Source organism: Macrosteles quadrilineatus, unplaced genomic scaffold, assembly GCF_028750875.1.
Source record: "Macrosteles quadrilineatus isolate MER2022 unplaced genomic scaffold, UCM_ALF_1.0 Scaffold_7__1_contigs__length_78375512, whole genome shotgun sequence".
Taxonomy (NCBI): Eukaryota; Metazoa; Arthropoda; class Insecta; order Hemiptera; family Cicadellidae; genus Macrosteles; species Macrosteles quadrilineatus.
In genome coordinates, this window is record NW_026542600.1 from 38,686,059 (window position 1) to 38,708,639 (window position 22,581).

Below are 22,581 nucleotides of genomic sequence, written 5' to 3' on the forward strand. Positions count from 1 at the left end.
AGTGTCTTTGATTGTATAACTCATTTGAACTAAAGTAATTTAAAATGCCTTAGTATTTGTGACTACATTAGTCCCTTTGATTTTAGCTATGGCTCGTCCCTACAAACCACAAAAGAAGTGCACAGGAATTATAAATATAAATTTTCCATCCCATGAAATACGTGCTATCGAGGTTTAAAGTAATGGATACACAAACAATGACAAAAGTCATTGTTCAACTTGGTGTGGATCCGACCCAATTTTTCATCATGATTGTAAATTTCATAAATATTAGTCATCCATTAAAAATTACTTCAGGAAATGTTGCATACTTGTGCGATTTTCTATGACTTAAATGTGTGCTTTAGGGTAAATTTGCGTTTGCAGCTGGGGAGTTTTGTAAACTAAATAAAAAATTGTTGACAACAAATGTTTGAGAAATTTGTATCTTTCCACTATTTAACTGAGCTTAAAATACAAACAATTGTGTAATAGCGACACGAGTAGACAATTTAAAGGTACGAGCCGTGGCGAGTGCCTTAAAAACTTCTACAAGTGTCGTCAACACTATTTACCTACGGTCGTTTTTTTAAAGCAGCTGTTTCTGTTCAGTTCTTAGAATTGAAAAGTTTCTCATAACGGCATTGTTTACTTTCATAACAGCATAGTTTTTCATAACAACACAGGTAACGGACCAATGAGGTTCAAGGATTGAGAGAGAAGAAGTAAAATTGTAACTATTCGAACTTCACTAATCAGCTGTTCAGGTCAATTTAATTTTTGAGTGGTGCAATTAGTGTTTGGTACAATGTTTCGTTGCACCACTGTCAACGAAAAATAACCTGTCAATACGAAAACATAACCTCTCTTAGAAGTTATGAGTAGGTAGCGATTTATAGTAATAAAAACTCTGTCGTATGTAAAGTAGTGTACGCAACTCGCGTAAATGTTTTTACCTATAATAAGGTTTTTAACCAATAACAAATTGTATAGCTTAGTATGTAGATTTGGCATGACGTCTAAATGAATTATATTATATTAGGGTTGGGAGCAGGCTAAAGTTGCCAAAAGCTACAACCATGGTTCCAGCCTGTTGGTTGAGATATGAGCATAGAAAATATATTATGTATAATATTTATTAATTGGAAGGATGAACAACCAAATTACGAAACTGTATAATTGTATTTTATCCTCTGACGCACGGACGTATCTTAACACTTGACAAGGTGAAATTCAATAATACCCCCGCCGCAGCAAACCTGCAGACTAAGCAAATTTCCATCTACCTGGCTGGAATTCCACTAAATTATTACCTTAAAATTGTCAAATTTATTTCCTATTTAAATATCATTAATTTTAATGAGTGTTTAAGTTTGCTGCTACAGGGAAGAAAATAGGGGGGTTTTTAATTGAAATATTGATAGCTTAGTATGAAGCAAAGACAATTTTAAAATTTCTTTAAAATATGTCCATGAACGGACGGTTACGGGTCTTCCTCTTCAGGTCAAGTCCCGCACACTGCACATGCATCACGTCACTACACTCCACGCACGATATTACGTCGGACGAGTTCTTGTCGCACTCCACCTTGCACTTATTACACTTATCCATCATGTCCTAAATAAAGTTCTGTTAAATAAATTGCATTAAATTGTATTACTGTATTACCTTAAATGTCTATCCATCTAATTTCTACTCATCATTCATGTATTTTACCGAATGATCATCTCTTGTACTTTATACATCCACGTACCTACAAGCTTGAGAACGCATATAGACGAGGATAGAGGAACGTAGGAAGAATAGATAACCGACCTCGTAGGAAAACCAATACTAAAAACGTGATGGAAAATATTAAAATATACCGATAACTTGACAATAGAAATGCTTGACATACAAATAAAAAGGTCCTTCCACCTTAACACCCAATTTTGTTATTTCCTAAATGTATACAGGATGTATATTTTTTTGAAGTAAAGGCTTATATAATATTAAATTCAAGGCAAAAAAGGTTTACAAATTTCAAGTTACTATTTTTTAATATGTAGGTTCTTAATATGATTCCAAACATACCACCAAGAATATCATGACAGGGACATTAGTGGATTAGCAATAATAGCAGACACTTCTAAAGAAAGAAACCTAGAAAACATGACAAAGGTACAAGCGGCACGACATTGTAGTTGAGCCATTAGGACAAGAAAAATATGTACCTCTCAGGTGCAATTTTTTACGTACATCAATTGTATATTAGTACTTTAAAACATTGTACAATTTTTAAAAAGTTTATACTTAAGACCAAAATTAGGGCCTTTCCAGGCACCTTAAAATCACTGGCAATTAGTAGTTTTAAAAATATTGTGTTGTTGGGTAAGCATTATGATTAACTTATTTTCATAATCATTAACATTAATTATGTTTTTACCCTTTGTGTATACAGTACCTAATATATCTTTACTTTGGTTTAATTTCATAGTTTCAGTTTTGACCCGAGTTGTTTTAAAACCAGTTTATAACAGAAGAACGTTGAAATTAAAGAAATACTAGGTGGCGTTCGCAGAGGCATCCACAAAATTGAGCGGAGTCATCAAGGGTTTATATTATACTAGCTGTACCCACGGGCTTTGCCCCGTTTTACTTCATAAGTGAGCTCGTTCGCATGGCTCAATCACGTCCTGGTTGAAGTTCGTTCGCTACGCTCACTCACCTTTAGGTTGGAGCTCGTTCGCTGCGCTCACTTGCCTTCAGGTTAGCTCGTTCGCTACGCTAACTCGCCTCCAGGTTGAAGTTCGTTCGCTACGCTCACTCACCTTTTGGTTGCAAATTAGCTGTTGTCATAAAAAAAAAAAATAGTGCTGCACCCTGTTGGTAATCCTTGTAACTTTAATGGTAATGCACATCATAGAACAGTTTATCATCATAGTTTTCCTATTTAATGCCTAAAGAATCAGTGTACCAAATTTCAGCCTCCTAGGTAAATGGGAAGTGGGAGAATTAGTGATGAGTGAGTGAGTGAGTCAGTCAGTCAGTCAGTGAGGGCTTTGCCTTTTATAGAAGATTGTTTTGGCCATACTGCAGTAATACCAGTCGTTTTTAATGCATGCGTTGCGGGTATAAAGTAGCAATAATTTTACTCTTTAGGAAGTAAAAAAAGTTTTTATCCTCTATGGAGTAAAAATAGTTTTTATCCTCTATGGAGTAAATTATTTTTTATCCTCTATGGAGTAAAAATAGTTTTTATCCTCTATGGAGTAAAAATAGTTTTTATCCTCTATAGAGTAAAAATCAGCTGTTGTCAACTCAGTTGTAAATTTCTATTATAAACGATTGTATCGAAATATGTATTGATTCGTGCTTCGAAATTATTTTAACCTACAGTCTACAGTCTCTTCCTAAAGCGTTTTAGCTTTGCAGATACATTAATCCATTCCCACACTCAACACGCTCACCTTTACACTTCCTTCACCAAATTGATGTAAGTCGTGGACCTATTTCCCTCTCTTCCCATAACATTTTAGGATTGCAGATATATTAATGTAATTGCCAAAGACAGTTCCCACACTCTGCACTGCAAGCCTTACCACTTCCTTCACCATTTCCTACGTCATAGTCTTGTTTCCTTCCCCTCTCATAGCATTTTTAGATTAAAGATACATCAATCTAACTGCCACAGACGGTTTTCACACTATGCTCATACTTTACTACTTTCTAAGCCTTTTTCTACATCGTGAACCTGTTTTCATCACTTTCCATAGCAATTTAGTATTTTAGATACGTTAATCTAATTGCCACAAACATTCCCCACACTCCGCACTGCTAGCCTTTACTACTTCTTCCACCATTTTCTATGTCGTGGGGATGCTTCCATCCCTTCTCATAGCATTTCAGCATTGCAGATACATTAATTTAACTGCTATACAAACGGTTTCCAGTTCCCACACTCCACACTGATCACCTTACTAATTCCTTCACCACTTCATACGTCTCGGACCTTTTCTCTCCCTTCCCATAGCATTTTATGATTGCAGATACCATAATTGTCATAAACAGTTCCTATACTCCGGACAGCTTGTCTTGACTACTTTCTTCATCACTTCCTACGTCACGGACCCGTTATCCTCCCTTCCCATAGCATTTTATGATTGCAGATATCTTCATCTAATCGTCATAAACAGTTCCTACACTCCGGACTGCTCGCCTTTACTTCTTTCTTCACCACTTCCTACGTGACGGACCTGTTTCCCTCCCTTCCCATAGCATTTTATGATTGCAGATACCTTAATCTAATCGTCATAAACAGTTCCCACACTCCGGACTGCTCGCCTTTACTACTTCCTTCGCCACTTCCTATGCCACGGACCTTTTTCCCACCCTTTCCAAAGCATTTTATGATTGCAGATACCTTAATCTAATCGTCATAAACAGTTTCCACACTCCGGACAGCTCGCCTTGGCTACTTCCTTCACCACTTCCTACGTGACGGACATGTTTCCCTCCCTTCCCATAGCATCATAGGATTGCTAAATACCTTAATATAATGGTCATAAGCAGTTCCCACACTCCGGACAGCTTGCCTTGACTACTTCCTTCATCACTTCCTACGTCGCAGACCCGTTTTCCTCCCTTCCCATAGCATTTTATGATTGCAGATATCTTCATCTAATCGTCATAAACAGTTCCCATACTCCGGACAGCTTGCCTTGACTTTTTCCTTCATCACTTCCTACGTCGTGGACCCGTTATCCTCCCTTCCCATAGCATTTTATGAATGCAGATATCTTCATCTAATCGTCATAAACAGTTCCCATACTCCGGACAGCTTGCCTTGATTACTTCCTTCATCACTTCCTACGTCGTGGACCCGTTATCCTCCCTTCCCATAGCATTTTATGATTGCAGATATCTTCATCTAATCGTCATAAACAGTTCCCATACTCCGGACAGCTTGCCTTGACTACTCCCTTCATCACTTCCTCCGTCGTGGACCCGATATCCTCCCTTCCCATAGCATTTTATGATTGCAGATATCTTCATCTAATCGTCATAAACAGTTCCCATACTCCGGACAGCCTGCCTTGATTACTTCCTTCATCACTTCCTACGTCGTGGACCCGTTATCCTCCCTTCCCATAGCATTTTATGATTGCAGATATCTTCATCTAATCGTCATAAACAGTTCCAACACTCCGGACATCTTGCTTTGACTACTTTCTTCATCACTTCCTACGTCGCGGACCCGTTTTGCTCCCTTCCCATAGCATTTTATGATTGTAGATACCTTAATCTAATCGTCATAAACAGTTTCCACAGTCCGGACAGCTCGCCTTTACTACTTCCTTCACCACTTCATACGTGACGGACATGTTTCCCTCCCTTCCCATCGCATCATAGTATTGCAAATACCTTAATATATCGGTCATAAGCAGTTCCCACACTCCGGACAGCTTGTCTTGACTACTCCTTCATCACTTCCTACGTCGCGGACCCGTTTTTCTCCCTTCCCATAGCATTTTATGATTGCAGATACCTTAATCTTATCGTCATAAACAGTTCCAACGCTCCGGACTGCTCATCGCCTTTACTACTTTCTTCGCCACTTCCTACGCCACGGAACTGGTTCCCTCCCTTTCCATTGAATTTTATGATTGCAGATACTTTAATCTAATTGTCATAAACAGTTCCTACACTCCGGACAGCTTGCCTTGACTACTTCCTTCATCACTTTCTACGTCGCGGACCCGTTATCCTTCCTTCCCATAGCATTTTATGATTGCAGATATCTTCATCTAATCGTCATAAGCAGTTCCCACACTCCGGACAGCTTGCCTTTACTACTTCCTTCGCCACTTCCTACGCCACGGAACTGGTTCCCTCCCTTCCCATTGAATTTTATGATTGCAGATATCTTAATCTAATCGTCATAAACAGTTCCCACACTCCGGACAGCTTGCCTTGACTACTTCCTTCATCACTTCCTACGTCGCGGACCCGTTTTCCTCCCTTCCCTTGTAATTTTTGGAATGCAGATACCTAACTCTAATCTTCATAAACAGTTTCCACACTCCAGACTGTTCACTTTTAGTACTTCCTTTAACACTTCCTACGTCGTGGACCTCAAGCTAGTGTCGTCATTTGATTATTTTATGATCCATACCACCGTTTATGTTCTAATATCTGTGGGAATAATGCTATCAGCTATTTATTTATCTACTGCATTCAAAAGTCAACAGCTGATCATATGTCTTTGTTTATGTGTCAAATACTGCTTCCATAAGGATTACATTGAAACTTTGAGTCCCAGTGGGGCGGATTCCTGAGAGTTATTTTTAACGCCATATAGATGTTGGCACTCACCGATATGGTCTTTATCACCATCCAAAATTTGAAAACGATTGATTCAGCCGTCTAGGAGGAGTTTGCGTATTACGAAATGCATAAAAGTCGACGTATAAGAGCTTCGCTCGCTCCGCTCAACTATTTATTTACTACTAGTAGTTGCTTTTTCAGTTTTAAATCTCCAGTTACAAAATTCTTTTAACGTTATAAATTATTAAATTACGCTATATGGTAAAGATAATTTTTCTCCAATATACTAACTTTAACTACAAATGTATAGAGAGCTAAACAAAAATATAAGCATCATACTATTAGTAGATATGGAGTGATGATGGTACGAAATTATGCATATCACGCTATCTTAGGGCAAGTAAAAATTATGGTTGCTAAAAAGTGTTTTTGTATTACACTGGTAAATTTTTAATACGAATTGATCTTTTATCCTAGTTTACGTGGGCTATAAGAACAGGTAAAACAACAACAACAACAACAAGCAAAATCTACGTTTCTTTATATCTTGTTTTAAATAGTTTCAGTTTAAGTTGTAATATGTTATACGGATTCAGAAGACGAAATTATGAGATGATCTATACAAGACAGTATTTTCAGAAGAACGAGATGTAACTTTGTTTACTACAACCTATGTAAATTACGCAACAATCAAGAGTAAACTATCTACATTTCACAGCAATGTGTATTTTTAACAACGAAAAGAGAAAACATAGAAAATCAGAATAAAGTAACATGATGATTATAAATAATATATGAAAAGAAATATTAAGACATTTTCTTGACGTACTCAGTAAGAAAATCTTCCCCAGTATGTTATACAATTGTATAGTGTTCTAAATTGTATAATATTCCCTCCGGAACTTTTTTTCATATTAATATTGTTTTACTAATACCAGGGTATTGTACCAAAACTTGTGTATGGTAAACAACGCTAAGTTTGCTGAAACATTCGTATCTGAATTACATATACATCTCCGTAATAATTGACCATACGGTACTAAGCTGGGAGTACCGTAAGGTACCTATAGTAACATGTACCATCTATTGTATGGTGTACCACACTGTAGACAGTTAGATTTGTCGTCTTCAGTATGATGTGCCATAGTGCACAGTTAGATCTACTATCTTCAGCGTGGTGTACTATACAGTACACAGTTAGATTAGATGTTTCATCCCCAGTATGGTGTACCATAATTACACAGTTAGATGTGTCATATACAGCATGATGTACCATACAGTAAGCAGTTAGATGTATCATATCCAGTATGATGTACCATACGGTGCACAGTTAGATGAACCATATCCGGTATGGTGTAGTATACAGTACACAGCTAGATATTTCAATCCAGTAAGATGTACCATTGATGTATTGATGTCTCCAGTACCATACAGTGCACAGTTAGATGTGTCATCTTCAGTACTGTGCTAGGCGACACAGGCGAGGTCCCAAGTGACTCAAGAGTATTTCTTGGTCATTGTAACCCAAGGCCTCGTCCCTGCCTTGAACTACATGTAAAGAATTGACTTATGTTCCGATTTGTCTGGTGATTATGGTTGTTTCACAGATTATCAAGCATAGCGGTAGTTTACCTTCTATTTTGATATGATTTATTAAACCCATGACTAGTTTATCCAATGATTGATATTGAGATACTTATTGTTTTCTAAAAAAATAGTGGAATGTGTAGTAGTGTGTGTGGTTCTAAAAATGTGGATCTTAGATTTGATAAGTTCTTACCATAACGCCTTGGCATTTTATAATGCAGCCTTTGGATTCTAAAAATGGTATGGCTTATTACAAGTCTGTCTAATTTTATATTTTCGAAATAAGAACAGCCAGTTGTTTACAAAAATATTTGTAGGAAAAAAACAGTAGTATATATTAGGAGAGTAAATTAAATAAATTAACAAAAGTCGCAAGAGCTCAAGAATATTCACATACATATAACTTTATCTATCAACTTTCTACTTGTTTGCTATTTAAATCCAAACGATTACCTTCAAAATATAACTATTTTCATGAATTTTACGCTTTAAACCTCCCCTAACCTATGGGCCAATTTTCAGAGTATTCTACAGGAGTATAGTATAGCCGCGTAGTGGGTTTCACGTTAAGCAAGAGCTAAGTTTGTTGGCCAACAAGGAGACACGCCACGCCGCACAGGATGCACGCTTGTTAACATCCGTACTTATGAACTAGGCAGTACACTACAGGCTTGTCACCATGGAGACGCTGTGCAGTACACAGTAGGCCTACTCTGTTGGCTTGTCACCAAGGAGACGCTGTACAGTACACAGTAGGCCTACTCTGTTGGCTTGTCACCAAGGAGACGCAGTACACAGTACTTTGATGGCTTGTCACCGTAGAGAAACTGAACACAGTACTTTGCTGACTTGTCACCGTAGAGAGAGACACGTTGTACACAGTACTCCGCTGGCTTGTCACCGTGGAGACGCAGTACATAGTATACATTGTTGGCTTGTCACCATGGAAACGCTGTACAGTACATAGTAAATTGTTGGCTTGTCACCATGGAGACGCTGTACACAGTACTTTGCTGACTTGTCACCGCGGAGAATGTTGTCCAGTGCGTGAATAGAATGGCGAACATCATACGTATTGCGGGAAAGGTGACGGAGGTGATAAAGTTGTCTACTACCTAATTGGTTAAGGGGACGATGTTGGTCAAATCGTGGCTAAGGGTGGCAGAAACAAAAAACCCCGTCCGCAGGCCATGAATTACTTTTATTTCTTAAATACTTCCCTCATCTATTGATGTGACTTAACCTAACCTAACCTAAAGAAATTAAACCGTGAAAAAATGTAAACCACCAAAACGTAGGAAATGCGATCGTGGCAACATTGGCGATCAAATGAACAAATTGAATTGAAAATAATAAAATTAATATATTGTGGCAAAATCCGATTAAAAGTCTCGCGATGGCTAACCCCGTCGCCGTTTAGGAATTGACGTTTGGGCCTAACATACTTGCAGTAATTATTTATTTCATTTCCAATGATGAACTTTTGAAAACAATATAATCCATTATCTTACTTAAAAAGCCCTTTGGACTTGGTTTTGAATTGGTGTATGAAATATAAATCATGAATATACAAATATGAACAAACAAATATAGGGATATTTGTATAATAAACACTTTACTACGTAAATGAAGCATGTGGAAAATTTCAACATTAGCACCCCACTTTCAAAGAGCAGTAGTCTACTATCTAATTAGGTACTGGTGATGCGAACCGAGAACCGATTTTGGGTAGGAACCAATTTGGGTACCGTACAAATGCAAATAATATGAAAGTTAGTAGGATTTAGTCAAAGTGTAAGCCTATGTAAACGTGTGAAATATTTGTTCTAAAGAAAGGAGAAATTGCATGAAGGATTAAATGTACAAGGTTAACTAATTTTAGGAAAGGAAAAGGTACTTTAATTTGGGTTATTCAAAGAGTGGTTATACTGAGCCAGCTTTTATTTTGCATATTCCCAACGCTTAACGAACACATAATAATACAGTACTCAAGATAAAATATTTAACTAACTGATGTGGAGAAGACAAAAAATATATACGTTCAGTAATTTGAAATGGAAAACTTATAGGACATATCAACTTCAATTTATTAATATTGTAAACTCAATTAATATTTTTTTGCACAAAAATTAATTGAATTTCTAGTAAAAAGTAGATAAATAAATGTATTAGAAAACATATGTAAAAATATGTTATTTTGAAAATACTATTTGCTAATCACCATTAAATAAAAATCAGATTGTATTGCACAAAATGCCCAAAAAGATTGAAACGAAAAATAGAACTTTTTACATGAATTAAAGTTACCTAATTTTTAGTATAAGTAAAAATAAACCTTTTAACTCAGAAATAGGCACGGACAAAAGTAAAATTGATTTTCTGTAATAGAAATTTATTTAATTACACTATATAGTTTGCATTGAATTTTCACTTCGTATAAAATAAAGTGATTTAATATCTACAACCCTTCTGACTAAAATAAGGTTCCGGTACAGCAGTGTTTACCGTTTATCTAGAGTAGTAGGTTTGGTGTTGGGTTTTGTTCAATAGATTTTGTACTTTATTTAGTTTCTTGTTGTAACGTGCCACAAAGATGGCACTGGAAACAACCAGTGATAAGAAGAAAAAGATCTGAAACGAGATAAAAGAAGTTTCGTTTTTACAGGAATCCTTCAATAACGTTCAGTTCGAAGTAGACGTTGAAGAAGACCAAACGTAAGTTACTAACCTCACCCATTTTTCATAGTTTTTATCCCCTAATATAATTGAATGTGTTCACATTTATCTAATCTTTTCATCTGAGAATTAATAAAATTTAATGTGGTTTTGGATTTACTAATTTATTTTTTGGAGACTGTAATACTAGTATAAAACATTTCTAGAATATTATCTTAAATACTTTACCTAATGGATACAATAATGTGGGTTTTATTGCCTGATTAAAACATATGAATTGGAAAGCTATTGATAAAACTAAACCACATGATTAGTATTATTTTTATGTTAGAGATTAGGTTGATCAGACGCGTGGTTTTGGCAAGCTTGACAAGTGCAAACTTGTTATTTTTCTTGTTTTGACAAACATCGCTAAATGCTTTTGTGAATTGGGAAAATCAATCTTTATTTACAAATCAAAATATAGTTACCTTGTTTTCACATGTTTTTAGCGAATTTCCCATATAGGGAATAAGCTGTTACGGTAGTACTCATGGTAAGACCTGGACCCGGGACCGATTTACTTTTTCGTTTTGAGGTTCCTAGAGGCCAAAAACACCATCCGTTCAAATTCATATATATACATATATATATATATATATACAGGGTGTCACAAAAAAGTGTGATGGGCTATACAGGACCTAATTCTACATGCAAAAATAAGTCAAAAATGAAGAATATTTTTTTTTGGATTTCGGCTTAGTTTAGCCGTAATCCGCCATTTTGTTTTTGGGGAAAATATTTATTATTTCAAAATCCCTTTGAGATATTTTTACAAAACTTAGCAAAATTGTTAACACTATAGTAAGTAACATTTACAAAAAAAAATATTATTTTAACTTTCCAAATTTCAAAATGGCGGCCGTTTGAATTTTTTATTGCCAAATTTCATGAAAACCGGTACCTAAATCAACATTTTGTAAGAGACAAAAGTTTTAGTATTTATTATGACAAATCCAACAAAACATAAATGAATAAAATCGGTTCATAAATAAAGAAGCTGTGTTTATTTTAGTAATTTAGACTGAAATTATTAATATTAAAATGTATTAAATGTAATGTAATAATTTATGTAACGTATTAAGTAATTTCAGTCTAAATTACGAAAATAAACACAGCTTCTTTATTTATGAACCGATTTTATTCATTTTTGTTTTGTTGGATTTGTCATAATCAAACATGAACTAAATAAAATAGTATATACCCATAAACATATACAGGGTGTTTTTTTTAAACTTGCATCTTTATTTATGTAAAAACCGCAATATATAGAAATATGCAGTTTGCGGGAATCATCTATTGACGTAGGGGGCCCAATTGTTTTGAATCCAACGTTACATTCACATTCCCCCCCCCCTTTCCCCCCTGCCACCAACTTATTTTTTTTAAATAGCAAGGTACCCCTTGTGACATATCAAATGAAAGAGCATGAAAAACAAAATTTTTGGTGAAAAAGAATTTAAAATCGGCTCATAAATTTTTGAGATATTTCACCCCCTTTCTCTCCCTACCCTTAACTTAATTTTTTTAAATTTCGAGATATCCCTTGTGACATATCAAATGAAAGAGCACGAAAAAAGAATATGTTTAGTGAATAACATTTTAAAATTGGCTCATAAATTTGTGAGATATTCCACCCCCCTTCCCGGAACTTAATTTTTTTTTAATAGCAAGGTGTGACATATCGAATAAAAGAGCATGAAAAAAGAAAATGTTTGGTGAAAAAATATTTGTATTTAGCTTATAAATTTGTGAGATATTTCACCCCCTTTCTCTCCCTTCTCTTAACTTAAAATTTTGGAATTGCGAGATATCCCTTGTGACATATCAAATGAAAGAGCACGAAAAAAGAACATTTTTAATTAAACAATTTTTGAAATCGGGTTCTAAATTTGTAAGATATTTCAGGATGTGTTATTAATACTTACAGCTTTAGCCATATTGTGTTGTTAGATATTACGTAATTGTCATTATTAATGATACTGTAATTTACTTTAATGTTTAAAACTTTAAAAAATGTTGAAGAAAAATGTAGCATTAATAACAATGTAATTGTTAATTTTGCCAATTACAAAGTTTCTTTCACCAAAAATTTTCTTTTTACATGCCCTTTTAATTGATAGGACACAAGGGATATCTCGCAATTTCAAAATTTTAAGTTAAGGGAAGGGAGAGAAAGGGGGTGAAATATCTCACAAATTGATAAGCTAAATACAAAATATTTTTTCACCAAAAAATTTCTTTTTTCATGCATTTTTATTTGATATGTCACAACTTGCTATTAAAAAAAATTCAGTTCCGGGGAGGGGGGGGGGGGGGTGGAATATCTCACAAATTTATGAGCCGATTAAAAATTTTTTTTGACCAAACATTTTCTTTTTTTGAATGTAACGTTGAATTCAAAACAATTGGGCCCCCTACGTCAATAGATGATTCCCGCAAACTGCATACTTCTATCTATTGCGGTTTTTACATAAATAAAGATGCAAGTTAAAAAAAAAACACCATGTATATATATGTATATATGTGTGTGTGTGTATGTGTACGTTAGCACGATAACTCGAGCAAAAATGATCCGATTTTGATTAAATTCGGTATAAACGTGTAAACCTACATTTATTTGAACGAGTTCGCGAACCAGCATGATCGGACTGTGGGAACGTGGGTTTATGGGGGGTTTTATGGGATATAAATAGGTTTTTTCCCATTTTTATTAAAAAAACCAAATAATTTAGTATATTGAAGCGTTATTGTGGACCTAATGGTTACGGAGAAAGTTCCAAAAAATTGTAAATTTAAAATTCCCATGTTATTCTTATGGAGAATAAATCAACTGTTGTAGTTTGCTTGTTTATGAACATATTTTGATAGAATTTGGAAAATACATTAATTTGTTACTAAATTATTAACATTTTCCAACAAAAAACACTTTTTTACCCTCCCTGTTGCAGCAAACCTAAATACTAGTTAAACTAATTATATTTAAATAGGGAATAAATGTGATATATTTAAGGAGGCATTTTATTGTAAATCCAATCAGGCAAATGGAAATTCGCTTAGTCTGCAGGTTTGCTGGGGCGGGGGTATTTTGTTTATATGAACTCTATTAAATTAGATGTATAACTAAGAAGTTATACACAGATTTTAATTTGTTTGATTGCTCATTTAACTACAATGATGTTACATTCACTTTCACATTGTTAGCAGTTGAATATAAGGTAAACATATATTACAATTAAAAGACTACGATGATTAAATAGTTCGAGGATCATGCCAAGAGGTCTTCAATTTTAGGGTCATTGGTTCAAATCCTGCCAAATGACAGTGACAATTCTTTACAGGATAATGTAGGTAGGGATTGGTGGCATAAAAGGATCCCACTATAAGTTATAGGTTTCCCTACCTATAAAACAAACCAAAACTATAGTGATCTTAAAGCTATCTATTAATGGAGGTCTTCCTCCACAAAAACTTATCAATTATTTATGTATCATAAAAATCCTGTCAAAAAATTAATAAGCTTGAAATGTTGTAATTAATTTTATTATTGTTGAAGGATAGTTTGTAATTCTGTCTAAATACAGGTAATTTAAAATTCTTTCTCAAATTCTTCACTTTGAGGAGATACTTTTCCATTATTACACTATATAAGCATTCCAGCTAAAAGAAAATATTTCTTAGCTTTTACTACAGGTAGTTGGCTTTTTATTTTGTCTAATTCCTAAACTTATTTGTAAATTGAATTTGGTAACAATTCAAAATTACTCTGCCAATACTTCTAAGTTTTCTATTCATTAAAAGAATTTAGGTGAAATTAAGAATGGTTTTTTAATAAAAATAAAAATAAAATAATTAATATGTTTCTGAGCATGTCTACCTAAAATGTTTTAAAATAATGGCTTTATTTTATATGCGTACTTGTCCAATCAATTATACATTGTTTGCTATCAGAAACTTAACTAATCATTGATTGGTTATCATTCACATTTTATCAGTTTTCTGTATTTTTTTGAGCAGTACTACTATGAGTGGCACAGTGACAGGTTTACATTTACCTAGGTTTAGAGAACTGATTAATGGTTAAACATAAAAATTAACTAGTATAACAAACTACCGTGAATTAATTAATTAACATAGTAATGTAATAAAAAATTATAGTGTAAATGACAAATTTTATAAATACTTCATTTAGGTCTTGGCACCATTAAATCATAAAACTACCCAAAAAATGTATATTATCTCTTTATTAGTTAGTATATCATTGTTATTAAATAACAACAAATGTTTTAGTTGTTGACACAATAGTTTTATATATCTAACTCTTTTCCACGTAATTTTTATTAAATATATTGTTAACATTATTTCAGGTCATTTAAGCTAAGCTGCTTTAACTTTACTCATACTTTGACCTTATTGTGAGTTATTAAACAATATGATTTCAATGATTGGGCTTAACCAACACTGCATTGGAAGACCACAATAGTGTAATTTGTTGTCAAGAAAACATCTAAACTGTTTTCTTGGTATAATTAAATCATAGTAAATAGGTAAGACGTAAGAAACACAGTTTCATGAACCAGTGGACTGGAGAATACTTTACAACTTACCCAAGGACTCTAGCCTTCACAAAAAACAAACCAGACCACTTTACCTTTATCTTACTTTCTGTTGTTTCATTTGAAGGAGTCTTAATGCATTCCAACTGAAACAAAACTAATCCCAGCTGAACTGAAAAATGTCACTTAAATCTAGTGGAGTGGCGTAAGAGGTTTAAGTTCCTTGAATAAGTCTCTGCATTAGTAACTTACAACAGATAAAATCGTCCTACTGTGACACAAACGGGAAAATACAGTTTATCACAAATCCTTCCAAAATATCTTTAGGGATTAAATATGGGATTTGCAAGAGGCGAGAATAAATATTTATTTACTATTTCATAAGTGGGGAAATTATGTGTAATTTTGTTTACAGAGAACGAAATCTGGGTGGAGAAGAAACTACTGTGTTTCATCAGACAGCTTCATAGAAAAACATCATGCCAACCAAGACTTGCACAACTGGCAACTGCCCCTTGAAGAAACCAAAGGCCAAGCCAAAGAAACCATCTACAAACAAAACTGCTTCAAAGCCAAAAAAGACCACGAAAAAATCCTCAAGGAAGATGCAATGCGGTAACTATAGAATATAAACAATATATAGACTATTAAGGGGATTTGGGATACTTGACCAGTAATTCATGAACACATTTTACAGGTGTATATGTGATTTTTACAATGAACCTTTTCAATGAAATATGTTGTTCAGTACTAATGAAACTGAATCAAAGTGACACTTTTCCCTGCAAAACAACTTACTAAAAATCTTAAATTGTTTAACTTGGTTTTAGCAAATTTCCCTTATAGGGAATAAGCTATTACCGTAGACCTCATGGTAAGACCTGGACTCAGGACCGATTTACTTTTTCGTTTTGAGGTCCCCAGAGGTAAAAAACACCATCCGTTCAAATTCATATAATATACATTTATATATATATATATATAGGCCTATATATGTCCGTTAGCACGATAACTCGAGCAAAAATGATCCCATTTTGATGGAATTCTGTATAAACGTGTAAACCTACATTTATTCTTACGAATTTGCGAACCAGCATGATCAGACCAGGGGAACGGGGGTTTTTATGGGGTAAAAATGGGGTTTTCCCATTTTGGACCCTAAAAACAAAACAAAATTGCAATTTCTTTCTAAACCATTTTGTAGAGCTTAAAAAAATCAATAATTTAGTATATTGAAGGGCTGCTGTATGCCTAACGGTCACAAAGAAAATTCAAAAAAGTGTAATTTTAAGTTCCCATTTTATTCCTAAGGAGAAAATGAAAACTGTTGTAGTTTACTTATTTATGGATATGTTGATAAAATTTTACAAATTTATTTATTCCATCGTACCCCTACTATTGACCTATGGTCAAAAAAACACTTTTTACCTTCCCCATAGCAGCAAATCTAAGCACTCATATCAAATCTAATGTTATTTAAATTGGGAATAAATATGTCTTATTTTTTATTGAAATATTTGAGCAAAAATGTAATCAGACAATATGAAATTTGATTAGTCTGCAGGTTTTCTGCGGCGGGGGTATTTTAATAAAGGCTTAGTGCACACTGCGTTAAGAGTTTTAAAAAGTTAAAACAAAAACAAGGTGATCAATAATATTTAGTCGAAATGTTTCTATAGGTGAGGATATAAACGACACAATATAAGTTTTCAACTACATTTATAAAAATAATAAAATGATAATATTTGAAATAGATACTTGAAATCTTTGCAACTCTTAGTAATAAAACACTTCATAGATTCTACTATAAGAGTGGATATGGTTTTTTATTGGGAGCTATAGAGAATCAAAATCTTTAGCAAGTACTGTATTTAATTATTTTTTTATTTTTTACTCAAAAATGAATATAGATCTGCTGTTCTTAAAAAACAGATTTTCTAAAAGATGGTTTCATAAACTAACTTTTTTAACCACTTGCACGTACAGATATTTAACTACTAACTGTATGCTATAAAAAGACAATAGTTAGTTATGTACATGTCATGTATGATTGTTTTCCATGATGATAGTATTGGAAACAATAGCTTTTTTGTATACTGTTATGGTATATTGTAGTATGTATACACTTTTCAATACCATTATGTTAAGAGTCCCAATTTAATTTAAGTCAGTCCTTAATTCATGTGTTTTTGTTAGTGTGGAAGTGCTTTCGATACAGCTTAAAACATAAGCTTGATAGACCAATAAGTTCGGGCCGGGTGATCAAATTTGAATATTGAAAAAGCTAATGAGTTACAGCAGCAAAAGGAAAAAGAGGATTCAGTGATCGTGATGGCATTTTCTTTCCCTTCCCTTATTTTTTATAGATCTCTGTGGACATATTTGAGTTGTAATCAGTTTTCTCCATTCACTACACTCATTCTCCCATGAATTTCCTCTGCACCATTGCATTCCAGATACAAAAAACAGATTAGAACTCGCAAAACGTTTTTGGCAAGTCAGTCGATCGAGCCATTTAAGAACTACAGCTTGGCTCACACAAGCACAAAGATTACATAGTGGCAAAAAAAGTGGGGGACAGACACACAGCATATCTTTAGGAAAACTGTAGTATTTTGACAAATGTAGAACGTCTGCAGCTTAGTATAACATGGTCATGCTCAATAGGAGGTGTGGTGTAATGGCATTTTGAAACTCCTCTCTCTACTAAATTAATTTAAAATGTTAAGGATCAGATATGATACTGAAGCTGTACCTTTATCTCCTTCTTTTTATGAAAAAAATACAAGTATGTATAGCCAGGAAGAAGGAGATGAGGGTGATAGAGAGAAAGCAATAGCTCCTGGTTGTTTTTCAGTTATTTATAGTATTCCTATCCTAAGTGTGGATAATTGTATTGCAGTGTCATCGGATTTTTTCATATATATGGTTCAGAATTACACTAACAATTGTGTTTGTGTGGTTCCCCTCCCTTAGTTGCTAGCACTGTATATGTATCTATGTATATGGCATATATATGAATGACATATATAAAAAGATGCAGGGGACTGACTCTTGTTAATGCAGTTACTAGCAAAACAATACATGCTCATGTTGACAGATGGAGACACCAGCAGTGACTGTCCATGCTCAGACGTTTGTGGATGTAGTTACTAACAATACATGCTCATGTTGACAGATGGAGACATCAGCAGTGACTGTTCATGCTCAGACGTTTGTGGATGTAGTTACTAACAATACATGCTCATGTTGACAGATGGAGACATCAGCAGTGACTGTCCATGCTCACACGTTTGTGGATGTAGTTACTAACAATACATGCTCATGTTGACAGATGGAGACATCAGCAGTGACTGTTCATGCTCAGACGTTTGTGGATGTAGTTACTAACAATACATGCTCATGTTGAAAGATGGAGACATCAGCAATGACTGTTCATGCTCAGACGTTTGTGGATGTAGTTACTAACAATACATGCTCATGTTGACAGATGGAGACATCAGCAGTGACTGTTCATGCTCAGACGTTTGTGGATGTAGTTACTAACAATACATGCTCATGTTGACAGATGGAGACATCAGCAGTGACTGTCCATGCTCACACGTTTGTGGATGTAGTTACTAACAATACATGCTCATGTTGACAGATGGAGACATCAGCAATGACTGCTCATGCTCAGACGTTTGTGGATGCAGTTACTAACAATACATGCTCCTGTTGACAGATGGAGACATCAGCAGTGACTGTTCATGGTCAGACGTTTGTGGATGTAGTTACTAACAATACATGCTCATGTTGACAGATGGGGACTACAACAGTGACTGCTCATGCTCAGACTGTTGATGCTGCAGTTGCTAACAATACATGCTGCTCATGTTGACAGATGGGGACTACTGTAGTGACTGCTCATGCTCAGACTGTGGATGCTGCAGTTGCTAACAATACATGCTGCTCATGTGGACAGATGGGGACTACTGTAGTGACTGTTCATGCTCAGACGTTTGTGGATGTAGTTCCTAACAATGCATGCTCATGTTGACAGATGGGGACTACAACAGTGACTGCTCATGCTCAGATGTTTGTTGGTGCAGTTACTAACAATACATGCTCATGTTGACAGATGGAGACATCAGCAGTGGCTGTTCATGCTCAGACGTGTGTGGATGTAGTTACTAACAATACATGCTCATGTTGACAGATGGGGACTACAACAGTGACTGCTCATGCTCAGACTGTTAATGCTGCAGTTGCTAACAATACCTGCTCATGTTGACAGATGGGGACTACAACAGTGACTGCTCATGCTCAGACTGTTCATCATGCTGCTCCTCTGATTGCTCCTGTTGCTCATCAGAGAGTGACATCAGTTTTTCATCAGTTTCCTCATCAGAGTGTGCTCTTCTTAATTCCAAGGCTCGGGGTAAATCGTCCTCCAAAGGCAAGAAATCTGCCAAGGATAAAAAGCCCTCAACCAAGTCCGCATCCAAACCAAAACCTTCAAAGAAGGTCCCTTCTGGTTGTAGCTTGAAAAAATAATGATTCCATTAGAAACTAGGTTTAGGTAGGGTTGAGCGTTAAGTTTTAAAATTGCCTTCATGGCCTCAATAACCTCAATGACCTCATAGATCAGGATTCCCCACCCACAACTGATATTAAATACTAGGTCTAAGACTTTGTTTGTTTTAGAGATATTAAGCTAAGGCTTGTAAAAAAATTAACATGTATTTTGTGATAGTTAGGTTTGTGATAGGTTGTGTAAGGTATTGTAAATTTGATATTTATCCTTGATTCTGAATGTAAAATTAGTGATTGATATGGATATCAATCACTCATTTACATTAAAAATTAGAACTTATACATCAGGTCACTGTAGTGTTAAAATGTCATTTATGAGTAAACAGTAACAAATTGTTGTGTCAGGTTCTTGGAAGGTTTAAAATTAGTGATTGATATGGATATCAATCACTCATTTACATTCAGAATCAAGGATAAATATCAAATTTACAATACCTTACACAACCTATCACAAACCTAACTATCACAAAATACATGTTCATTTTTTTACAAGCCTTAGCTTCAATATCTCTATAACAAACAAAGTCTTAGACCTAGTATTTAATATCAGCTGTGGGTGCTATGTATATACTTAATAACATTTTGAAGAAACTAGCATGATGTTTTAGCAGTACTTGACCAAAAACAGATAAAAACGGAGGTACAGTTGACATCTTAATTTAAATTTGTCCTTATAATTATTTACAAAGTTCAGTATTTTCTCTGCCCAAAACTGATACACAATGTTTATTCAACAACTTTATTTGTTAAAAATATTCAAGCAAAAGCTTGTTAAAAATAACTAAAATGTATGACTTTCTTGATAATTAGTTTATATGTTTATTATTGTATTTGTTTTTGATAGTTTTTGATATTCTAATGTTACTTGATTGATTGATTGATTTTCATGAGATTTTAACAATGATCCAAGACAATTTTTTAGACGTTCTTAAAAATAAGCTTCCAAGAACCTGACACAACAATTTGTTACTGTTTACTCATAAATGACATTTAAACACTACAGTGACCTGATGTATAAGTTCTTATGATTAGTTTTGATATTTATGATTCATATTTTATTGTAATTTTCAGACTTATGTCTTATCGCTTTTATTGAAATATATATCTAAAGTAATACAAAAGCCTAGAACTTTATTTACTCCTTTCCTGATGACGATCACAACACAATGTAGGAGTTCCATGGGAACATTTTGTTGCTGTTATTTTTAAATTATTAAAATATAAGGAAGCATATTGGTTTTTGTTAGTTTTTAGAAATCTAGAGAATTTTAATGGATTATAAAGAAGTATAACGTTACCTGGATCTGCCAGAGAAATCCAAAGGTTGTCTGTCGACTATGTGTTTCGAAGCACTATTCGCTACAATGTCAGATTATCTTGAAGACCTGATGATGAAGCTAATAGTGCTTCGAAACAGGTCGACAGAAAACCTTTGGTTTACTCTGGCAGACCCAGGTAACATTTTACCATTTTATAATCCAACAACAATACTGAGACAAGAAACAACATGAATTTTAGTAATTTAAGAACAAATCTCATTTAAAGATGAAGATATATGCATTCTGATGATACAGTTCTGGAACAAAAACCTGATAATTGATGTAATAAAAGCTGAGAGAACATCAGCTTTTTAAATTGTAGTTAACCTAAATACAGAAGATGTCCAAAATTGGGTACAGCTATTAAAAAACAGTAATGGAGCAATTAATTATGTCAAGAGTAAAAATTGATCGCTAATATCCATTATGACTCAAAATCGCATATTTAATGTTTTGTTTGAATTTTAGTCTAAAATACGTAATTTTCTAAAGTTTTGCTGACTAAATTCACAATTTGCCCGTATTAATCCTTGGAATTTAAAGCCTGCCATTTTATATAAACTTTTCTTTACGAAGCCAATTAACAACAAGACCTCAAAAGACACATTTCACTACTTTTTTAACGAAAAAGAAGTTTTTACGATTTATTTAATACAAAGTTTATTCGTAACTGGAAACTATAATAAAGAGATAAACAAGACGACCACAACGAGAAAACTATCCCATTTCACATTACTTCAGGCTAGAGCTAGGGGTTGCAGCATTATCACTTAGAATCCATTGGTGATATTTCAGGTTTTGAACCTGGGACCTCAGGGATCGAAGTCCCGTGCTCTAACTACTAGACCAGCTCGCCCCCCCCTGCTATTATATTGGATGCATACAATAATACACTAAAATGTAATTACTGATAACTGGAGCAGCTGATTGTTACCACAATCAGAAATCTGCAAGCAGAAATTTTCTTCAGTGGGATAATCTTGTTCCAGAGGTCAGAGTAAAAACCACTCCTTCACAAACAAGTTAGTGTAAAACCATTGATAGATGATTAGTGGTTGTCTAAAAGTCACAATCACCATTACAAAATGTTTAAACCCTACTTAGGCATTGCTACAATTTTTTTTTTTTAACCTTACACGGCTCATTTAATTTTAAATTTAGCTTCTCACACATGGCGGGATATGATAGTTACAAAACATAAATGCTGTGATGAAAGTTATGCTAAAAAAAAAAACAAGGGTAAACAAGTAAAAACGTTTATGAATGTTTTAGGAGTGATGAACATGTTGTTAATAAAAGTCCTTACTTATCAAAGCCTTGGCTTCATCTAACCTGTTAAACTTGATCTTGTATCTAAAAAAAAAAAACACTTTTGGTTCTAGCGATGAAAGAAACTTTACCATGGATCTTTACCCTTCTTAAAAATATATTCGAAAATATTCAAATAGCTATGACTATATAAAAGCACAGGAACACTATCAGTTGAAATTAGAACTCAAAATATTGTAACTGTAAATATTTTAATATAATTTTAACTAGCTGCA

General features: G+C 34.3%; 1 protein-coding gene across 7 annotated transcripts; it reads left to right on the forward strand.

The window, feature by feature from the left end:
* The first annotated feature begins 10,534 nt into the window (after positions 1-10,534).
* Positions 10,535-19,795, forward strand: LOC128998463 (uncharacterized). 7 transcript variants are annotated; one of them, XM_054424595.1, is made up of 4 exons: positions 10,535-10,587; positions 15,559-15,758; positions 18,712-18,724; positions 19,433-19,795. In XM_054424595.1, exons 2-4 carry the CDS (start codon positions 15,623-15,625, stop codon positions 19,677-19,679), a joined length of 396 nt encoding a protein of 131 aa, XP_054280570.1. In that variant the 5' UTR covers positions 10,535-10,587; positions 15,559-15,622; the 3' UTR covers positions 19,680-19,795. The 7 variants fall into 7 exon arrangements, 4 of the variants coding, with proteins under 4 accessions (XP_054280570.1, XP_054280571.1, XP_054280572.1 ...); XM_054424596.1 differs by lacking the exon at positions 18,712-18,724 and adding an exon at positions 18,868-18,880; XM_054424597.1 differs by lacking the exon at positions 18,712-18,724 and adding an exon at positions 19,264-19,276.
* The last annotated feature ends 2,786 nt before the right edge of the window (positions 19,796-22,581 follow it).